This window comes from Colobus angolensis, unplaced genomic scaffold (assembly GCF_000951035.1).
Source record: "Colobus angolensis palliatus isolate OR3802 unplaced genomic scaffold, Cang.pa_1.0 Scaffold33, whole genome shotgun sequence".
In the NCBI taxonomy this organism is placed as follows: domain Eukaryota; kingdom Metazoa; phylum Chordata; class Mammalia; order Primates; family Cercopithecidae; genus Colobus; species Colobus angolensis.
The window spans coordinates 10,859,689-10,869,343 of record NW_012116599.1 but is presented as its reverse complement, the minus strand read 5'-3'; the positions used below and the strand labels follow the sequence as shown (position 1 = coordinate 10,869,343).

General features: G+C 45.2%; 1 protein-coding gene across 1 annotated transcript in view; it reads right to left on the bottom strand.

Annotated features, from left to right (window-relative positions):
* Window positions 1-9,655, bottom strand: part of ARMC9 (armadillo repeat containing 9) — a 197,676-nt gene that overhangs the window by 127,415 nt on the left and 60,606 nt on the right. Inside the window, exons 10-12 of the mRNA XM_011951991.1 lie at window positions 8,015-8,049; window positions 5,577-5,688; window positions 2,283-2,375 (exon numbers count right to left, since the gene is read on the bottom strand). Coding sequence (XP_011807381.1) covers window positions 2,283-2,375; window positions 5,577-5,688; window positions 8,015-8,049 — 240 coding nt within the window. The remainder of the gene's footprint in view (window positions 1-2,282; window positions 2,376-5,576; window positions 5,689-8,014; window positions 8,050-9,655) is intronic.

Here is a 9,655-nt window from a genome sequence, read left to right as displayed (position 1 = left end):
CGTCTCTACTAAAAATACAAAATTAGGCGTGGTGGTGCATGCCTGTAATCCCAGCTACTCAGGAGGCTGAGGCAGGAGAATTGCTTGAACCCAGGAGATGGAGGTCACAGTGAGCCGAGATCGTGCCACTGCACTCCAGCCTGGGTGACTAGAGTGAAATTCCATCTCAAAATAAATAAATAAACCATAGCTGGGGGCAGAGGCTCACGCTTGTAATCCCAGCACTTTGGGAGGCTGAGGTGGATGGATCACCTGAGGTCAGGAGTTCGAGACTAGCCTAGCCAACATGGTGAAACCCCATTTCTACTAAAAATACAAAAATTAGCTGTGTGTGGTGGCGGGCGCCTGTAATCCCAGATACTCAGGAGGCTGAGGCAGGAGAATTGCTTGAACCCAGGAGGTGGAGGTTGCAGTAAGCTGAGATTGCGCCACTGCACTCCAGCCTGGGTGACAAGAGTGAGACTCCATCTCAAAATATATATGTAAGTAAACCACAGCAATTACATATAGTGACTTGAGGAAGACATTGCTCTCTTCAATAGCTACAGAGTTCACTGCATTTTTGACAAAAACCACAGATGACAAAACCCAACACACCTTTCATCAGAGGACACATTCTCATTTTACACATAATCAAGAAAGGAAAAAAAAACACTGCCAATTAAACTATAATATGCCACTGACTGTCAGATACACCCTAATAGCAAAGATGTTAAAATGGGGGGGAAAAGTGTATCTTCGACTCAATGAAATAGCGTTAGAAATAATCAGTATTGACTTTACTCTTTGAATTTGAGTTTGGAAGTTATAACAATATATTACTCAGGTGCTTCATGCCTTGTAGGCTGGATTCAATGCCATTATAAATCCAAACAGAAAAAAAAAGCAAGAAAATAAGTCAAGAATATGAGAGTATTTTCAAACTTAACACAACTCTTTCATGAGAGCATTAAGACTACATTCAGAGAGTAAACTGGCCACTCAAAACTCAAATTGTATTGCCTGTATGCACAACAGATGAATGTATAAATCACTTTCCCAGGGTCTGCTGCTATGGTTTAAATGTCCCCACCAAAACTCATATCGACATTTAATTGCCAATGTAGTAGTACAGGGAGGTGGGAACTTTAAGAGGACATTAGGCATTAATGGATTAATGCTATTATTGCTGGAGTGGGTTAGTTATTGTGTGAGTAGGCTCCTGATAAAAAGACAGCTTCAATCCCCATTCTCTGCCTTGCATGCTCACTTCTGCTTTCTGCCTTTTGCTTTGGGATAACTCTTGCCAGATGCTGGCACCATGCTCTTGGACTTCCTAGACTCGAGAACTGTGAGCACAATACACTTGGACTGTTTATAAATTACCCTATCTGTGGTATTCTGTTATAGCAGCAGGAAATGGCCTACGACAGCTGTTTAATCAGTGAGCATTCAGAGCATTTGGTACTCCACTCAGTGCACACATTGTGAAGTTTAACCACAGCTTTACATTTTTACAGCACTCTGGATAAAATTTCAACCAAATAACAAAATGTAGTACCCTCTTAACATATGCCAAATTCAAAATCCTGATCCTCCTCCTGTCCAGTGAAGATTGGTGCAGATACAGACAGGAGAGGCAAGGACAGAAGAGAAAGACCATGTAGTGACTACTTGGTGCCAGGCATGGGGCTAAGGACTTCCCACACATGACTGGATGTAATCATCCCAACAACCTCCCAAGGCAGGCACAACTCCTTGCCCAGATGAGGAGGTGCCTGAGACTGAGTAACTTGCTTATGGTGACCTGGCTAATGAGTGGTAGAGCAGAAGTTTGAAAGCCAGTTTATTTTACCCCAAATCTCATACTTTTCCCACAGGATCAGTAGACCTATCTGGTCCAAAACTGTACGTAAGTACTGTGTTCAAGACATTTTTCGTCAGGCCCAGATGTAAACAACCTGGATTTGCTTATTTACCTTGTCCCTCCAAAGTCATATTCAGTTTTCAGGACTCATGGCAAGCAGTGAGGTGAGGTAAAGAGTTGGGAATTTGAGAAAAGGAAAAACGGCAGAAAAGAGCTCCAGAGATGATGAATCAAGCAGTTCTAACTTGTTTAGAACTCTTCACTAGAAGCGAAAAGTAGGCCAATGCCTAGGGTGAGCAAAAGACCTCATGAGCTCAAGGCTGGCATAAAGTTACAATGCTGAAAATGTGTATACAAATTAAAGCTTCCCTCATCTACTGAGATCATTCCCTAGAATTGAAGGCCATGGCCGGGATCTGGCCCACCTCTTACCGACCTGGTTGCGGCTATGACAGTCCAAGAGGTCGTTGCTGATGTAGGCCTGCAGAACCGTCTCCCTCTGCTCTCCAGGATGGGATGTGGTCAAGCGCTGGAGCAAGGAGAAACAAAAGCAGCAAGACCTAAGTCTTACCATGGAGAAAAGTTTCACATAGCAGGCGTGTTTTAAATGGCAGTTATCAGTAACTACACATTTAAGCAAACAAAGTAAGTAATATTCAGCTGGGGAAGTGGTGGCAAGTTAACCGGCCAACCAAAACAAGAAACTTTGATGTGGGCCGGGCACAGTGGCTCACGCCTGTAATCCCAGCACTTTGGGAGGCTGAGGCAGGTGGATCAAAAGGTCAGGAGATCGAGACCATCCTGGCTAACACGAGGAAACCCCGTCTCTACTAAATATACAAAAAAATTAGCTGGGTGTGGTGGCAGGCACCTGTAATCCCAGCTACTCGGGAGGCTGCGGCAGGAGAATGACGTGAACCCAGGAAGCAGAGCTTGCAGTGAGCCAAGATCACGCCACTGCACTCCAGCCTGTGTGACAGAGCAAGATTCCATCTCAGAAAAAAAGAACCTATCATGTGCTTCCTAATGGGTGACACAGGGAGCCAATTTATACACGTGAACTCTTCAGAGAAGTGAGGCAGCAAAATGCTCAGACTGCAAGTGTGCAGATATGGAAGAGCTCATCCATGCCCAGAGAAGCATTTCTTGTATAAAGGGGCTCAGAAGCCCCTGCAGGAAAGGCTGTCTATTAACCAGCACAGGGGAGCGTGAGTATGGTGGGGGATAGGGAAGTGAGGTCTAGCTCAGGGAAGTACAATACAGGGCACAGTGGTGTGGGCTCAGTGGGAGGGGCCCAGGGCTGACTGTCGAGCACTCTGAATGCATGCTCTGCCAACAAATTCACTCTATCCTATCCTATAGGGAATGACAGAGTGATACAGTGCATGTGCCTATGCGTGTGTGTGCATGTGTGCATACGTGCACACATGAGTGTAGAGGTAGCTGGCTAGAATTTTGTAGATTTTAGAAAGCCATAAGTCTGTCATGTTGCTACAAGTAAAAATTTATGCAATGTCCACAGAGCTAGTATAATGGCTGTGTGTATGTGTGCACATGGGTGTGTACAGGTGTGAGGTGGGATATGAAAAAGCATGTAACAGAGTGAGCAAATATCCTTGTTCTTTCAGGAAAATCCTACTAGATAAAAATCCTGAGGCTGTAAGCCCTGCTTCTAGCCAAAGAGAAGCTGGATGTGCAAGGAATATGCTGGTTCTTAGCATGGGCAAGAGCACAGGCCAAAGCATCAGACGCCCTGGGCTGGAAGGAGAGCCGGGAAGGCCTCCAGAGCAGGCACTGACAACAGACGTGACCATCATAGCCAGGGTGTGCCTGGAATGTCACACTGGGGTGCTGCTACCCTTCTGTTGAGTTCACTGAGTTTGAAGCAGGGGCAAGAAGCCGGGTGGGGGCACTGGAGAGGGACACAGACAAAAACATTAGAAACCTGTTCACCTTTCCTGGTTATTCTGTGAGGATGTCACTCTCTCAGCAAAGGAATACCCTGTCTCAGCAAGAGGCTCATGAATAGCACGGACTGAGAGGAAGTGCAGTGTCAGTAAACCAAGAGCCGCATAAAAGATGAGTTTGAGAGCTTGAGCAGAGAGAGGCAAATGGCCAGGGAGGAGATGGCCACTGTGGATGACTCATGCTGCCCCACCCACTCTAGTCCTGACCCAAACAAAACCAGAGCAGACATCACTGTTTGTCCATAGGACTCTTCCTGCGGATCCTGGATACGTCGTTCGAGTCCTCAAGACGTACTTCAGGAAGCACTATCATAGAAGCATGCAAGTGAGAACTGTTTCTACCCACAGATGGGAAATTGTTAAGAATCCTTATGCCAAGATACCTTGAAATTCGGGGGTCCATGAAGGTGTCTGATGCTAATGAATTAGAATGGACTGTTCAGTTAAAGAACTGCTGGCTCAATCAGTGTTGGCTTGAGTCAGCAGTTCTCACAGTGTGGTCCAGAGAACCCTGAGAGGTCCCCCAAGCCCTTTAGGGGGTCTGCAAGGTCACAATTTTCATAATACTAAGATATGACAATGCCTTTTTTATGATCAATCTCTGGGAGGCTGTATGAAGTGTGACACTGACAATCAAACACAAAGCAGATATAAGAATCCACCTGTCTTCCATCAAGCCAGACATTAAAGACAACTGCAGAACAATGCTGCTTTTCTCACAATTTTGTTGTTGTTTGGAAAGTAGTATTCATCACAAAAAATGTTATTTATGTTAACATGTCATTCATTATTGCTCATTTTAAATGAATTAATAAACATATACTTCAAATCTTCAGCGTTTGTTGTTTTTTGGTTTTTTTGAGATGGGGTCTCACTCTGTCGCCCAGGCTGGAGTGAAGTGGTGTGATCTTGGCTCACTGGAACCTCTGCCTTCCGGGTTCAAGCAATTCTCCTGCCTCAGTCTCCTGAGTAGCTGGGACTACAGGCACCTGCCACCATGCCTGGCTAATTTTTTGTATTTTTAGTAGAGATGGGGTTTTGCCATGTTGGCCAGGATGGTCTTGAACTCCTGACCTCAGGTGATCCACCTGCCTTGGCCTCCCAGTATGCTGGGATTATAGGCTTGAGCCACCATGCCCAGGTAAATCCTCTCAGTTTTAATTTCAAATGCTGTAAATATTGGTAGACAAAATTCACATAAATGAAAGCTCTCTGAGGTCCTCAGTAATTTTTGAGAGTGGAAAGGGGTCTGACACTAAAAAGCTTGAGAATCAATTGCTGACTTCAACTGCACTCAATCTGAACACTAGGGAGAAAAGTAACGATGGGGACCAGGCCACTTCCTTTAGGCCTTGTGAGCAGGAGGTCTTTCCTTGGCACCTCTCCAGGGTGCCCACACAGCAGTGCCTGAATACAGAACCTCTGTGGGACTGTGGGCAACCCTGACTCCATGCACTCACACGCAGGCCCCCACAAGTAGAGTGGGGCTCATGGCCAGGAAAGGGCTACACGCAGGTGCAGTCTCTCAGGCCTTGAAATTCATTTACCTAACTCATTACATCACAATTGCCATAATATAGGAGTTTCTCAAAGGAGGCCCAGGCTATCTTCAGAAGTGGCTTTCGACATCCGTTCTTGGTGTCAGCAGACAGCGGGGAAGAATGATTTCTGGAAGATAGGTTAAAAGATACAAGCAAGGTAGCCAGCCAAGAAACCAGCACTGGTTTGGTTTTGTTTTCTAACTTTAAGACAAAGGTACCTACCCAGCGTAGAGCCTGCAACAAGAAGGCTTTCAAGCGGTCACTCCCCAAAATCAAATCCTTCTTCAGTTTCTCATAATCCAAGGAGGGCAGTAATGGGACATCCTTCAATTTCCTACTCAGCAACACAAGTTCAAAGAGAAAGAAAAGGGCAAAAGGGCATGTTCGTTACACCTCCTGAGCATCAAGACACCCGAGCTAGAGCCTGCTGTTCCCCTGGGCTCCCAGCATGACCTCCCAGCTTCCACTTGGAGGGCGGGCTGGGTTCTAGGCTCCTACCTCAGCTTCAACCAGCTCAGCTCTGCCTGTTCTGTTGGATGGACTTAGGTTCTGTTTAACATTTTTCCTAAAACAAGGAGTCTTTGTCTGAACAGATTTAGAAACCCCTACATTCACCTTCAGCCAGACCTCCCTAGGATGGGGAGGAAATCACCTTGACTTTCCACCGAAGTTCTGTTTAGAATTCTGGATATAGTTCAAAGACAATTAGCATCAGTAGGCCCCAAGAGTTCTACCTAAACACCTGAAGCCAGTGTTCCTCTCAAGCCTGAGCGACTGGACTGGGGGAATATGAACGACAGTCACAAAACAAGTGTGAAGAGTAAGTAGGCAGAGGCCGGACATGTTGGCTCATGCCTGTAATCCCAGCACTTTGGGAGGCCTAGGCAGGTGGATCACCTAAGGTCAGGAGTTCGAGACCAGCCTGGCCAACATGGTAAAACCCCGTCTCTACACAAAATTAGCCAGGCATAGTGACACACGCCTGTAGTCCCAGCTACTCGGGAGGCTGAGACAGAAGAATCGCTTGAACCCAGGAGGTGGAGGCTGCAGTGAGCTGAGATTGCACCACTGCACTCCGGCCTAGGCAAGACACAGCAAGACTCTGTCTCAAAAAAAAAAGAAAAAAAAGAAAAAAAGAGTAATTAGGTGGGTGGCTCAGCCCTCCGAGGAGGTAGACGGTGTGGTCAGGAAGCAGCGTGGGAATATAGGCAGGAGATGGGTTGTAAGACAATTTGCAGACCCTCCTCAGGGAGACTGCAAAGACCTCTGGGGAGCCAGGTTTCAGTGAGGAGAGACCTCGGATTTGAGATTCACACAGCTCAGACTGCCCTGCCACTCACTTTCGGTAGCCAGAAACCAAAGGAATCACCTCAGCTTCCTTGTTGCTAAAACAAGTGTCTTCATGCTTTGTTTTGTTGTTGTTTTATTGTAGAAAAGGAGATTAGAGGGCATGGAAAAACTGGTGAAACTAAATGAGCTTTGCAGTCTAGTTTACAGTACCGTATTAATGATGGTTTCCTCATTTTGGTGTAATACTACAGTATTACGCCAAATGCTAAGTGTTGTATATGTATTAACTAATTTTGATCCTCACAACAATCCTAAAATAGAATTACTATGATTCTCCTCTTTTGTTAGTGAGGAACTGAGGCACAAAGAAATTAAATAAGTAATCCCTGGTCCCAGGGAGGGTAGCAGGAGTGGGCTTTTAACCCTAGCAGTCTGTGCAGTGATACTGCTGTCAAAGTGGTAGGAGAGAATAAAGCGTGGGGTCAAGGTCAGACTCAGGCAGGGCTAAGGGAGGAGGAATGCTGTGAGGAATCACACAGCACCCCTATCTTCCCCTCCTCCCCAGCAAAGCTGGCTCAGAGCCACCCTGGTCCTCATGTCCAAGTCAAAGGTTCTCAACTCCCTTGCCACCACAGCATCAGACACTCCCAAGGGGGGCAGCCCAACTCATCAGGACAGGAGTGCTCAGGCATACACAGGGCTGCCCATGGCCCTGATCACAGTGTGAACCAGCACACAACACAAATTCAGACAGTGCAACACTCTGTGGATTGCACTATGATAGTAGATTAAATTTATTTCTATATAATACCATATGAACAATTCTACAGTTTTTTTCGTATGAGGCTTCCTTACCAAAAGAATAGAATTAACAATATAAGATGGCTGGGCACGGTGGCTCACATCTATAATCCCAGCACTTTGGGAGGTCAAAGGGGGTGGATCACTTGTGGTTGGGTGTTCAAGACCAGCCTGACCAACATGGAGAAACCCTGTCTCTAATAAAAATACAAAATTAGCCGGGCGTGGTGGCATACGCCTATAATCGGGAGGCTGAGGCAGGACAATCGCTGGAACCCAGGAGGTGGAGGTTGCAGTGAGCTGAGATTGCGCCACTGCACTCCAGCCTGGGCAACAAGAGCGAAACTCCATCTCAAAAAAAAAACAAAACACACACATGCAATAAAAGATAATTCTAGTTTAACAACATTACTTATAAGTACTCGTATTTCCTTTAATATTCACATGTAGCTCTAGCTCAAAGGCATTCCTCTAAGCTAGGCTGTGGAGTGTTTATTAAAGACATTTTGAATTCCCATTTTACACATTGCTGTTCTCCTTAATAAAAATTCCTAAGAGTAGTTACTTACACGGGTGCCAAGGAGGCTCGTAACATGGTGGATGCCTGGGGGGAAGAGGACAGAAGAAAACAGATGGTGTTAAACACTGATAGCAATGCACAGATCCCAAATCACCCTAATAGCATGTAATCAACAGATGTGCAAGTTAGGTTTTTTTTTTTTTTTTTTGAGACGGAGTCTTGCTCTGCCGTTCAGGCTAGAGTGCAGTGGCCCAATCTCGGCTCACTGCAAGCTCCGCCTCCCGGGTTCCCGCCATTCTCCTGCCTCAGCCTCCCGAGTAGCTGGGATTACAGGCACCCGCCACCACACCCGGCTAATTTTGTTTTGTATATTTAGTAGAGATGGGGTTTCACTGTGTTAGCCAGGATGGTCTCGATCTCCTGACCTCGTGATCCGTCCACCTCGGCCTCCCAAAGTGCTGGGATTACAGGCGTGAGCCACTGCGCCCGGCCCAAATGTGCAAAATTTTAATCCACCAGGATTCACCAACCAAAGTCACAAATGATGTAAAAATCAACCCAAACTAAAGTTACACACCACTGATCCAGCTCACAGCCTACCCAGCCCTGGTTTGATGTTACATCACTCCAAGCAAAACTCTGTAGAGGCTGCTCTGCCTATGGTGTAACCATTCTTTGATTCTTTTATTTTCTTTAGAAAAAAACAAAAGCAAACAACCAAAAAAAAAAAAAAAAACCTCTATAGAAAACGATGGGTTCCTGTCTCTACTGAAAATACAAAATTAGCCGAGTGTGGTGGCGCATGCCTGTAATCCCAGCTACTCGGGAGGCTGAGGTAGGAGAATCGCTTGAACCCAGGAGGCAGAGGTTGTGGTGAGCCGAGATCACACCATTGCACTCCAGCCTGGGCAACAAGAGCGAAACTCTGTCTCAAAAAAACAAAAAAGAAAAGAAAACAATGGGTTCTCCCTGACCAAACTCCCAGGGGCGTTTCAAGCTGCCTAGTTAAATACATTATGAAAAACAAAAGCAATATGAAATCATTATATTATTCTGGCTTTTTTCTTTATTAAGATTTTCTCTTCAAGTATAAAAATGTGCACTTTGTACCAAGTCAAACATTCTAGAGGTGTTTAAAAAACATTAACAACCTCTCTTCCACCCCACTCTCTTATAATTCTGATCCTGTCTATAGGCAAAATCATTGCCTACTTTATGGAGATTCTTGTCCCATTTATTGTGTATGTGTGTGTGTCTTTTTGCCACTATAGGCAGTGCTGTATTATGTATGTACTAAAATACATTTGAGAAACATAAAAGCAGATACAGTGTGTGGTGCTTGTTTGAATTGACTCAAATAAACCAAGTGTAAAAAGATATTTTGAGAAAATAAGGGAAATCTGAATATGGAGTGGACTGGTATTAGATACCAAGGAATTAGTGTTAACTGTATTTGGTGTTGTGGCTATGTGTTTGTATATTAAAGTCTCCGATCAGTTAGAGATGTATATTGAATAATTTACAGGTGACATGACATGTTTGGAATTGGATTTTAAAGAACTCCAGGGTGGGGGCAGGGAATAAGTAGAGGAGAAGAAAGAAAGCAAGATTAGTGAAATGCCATTTATTGATCAAGCTGGGTGATGGGCACTTGAGGACACATTTTATGATTCTCCCCTCTTTGCATGCA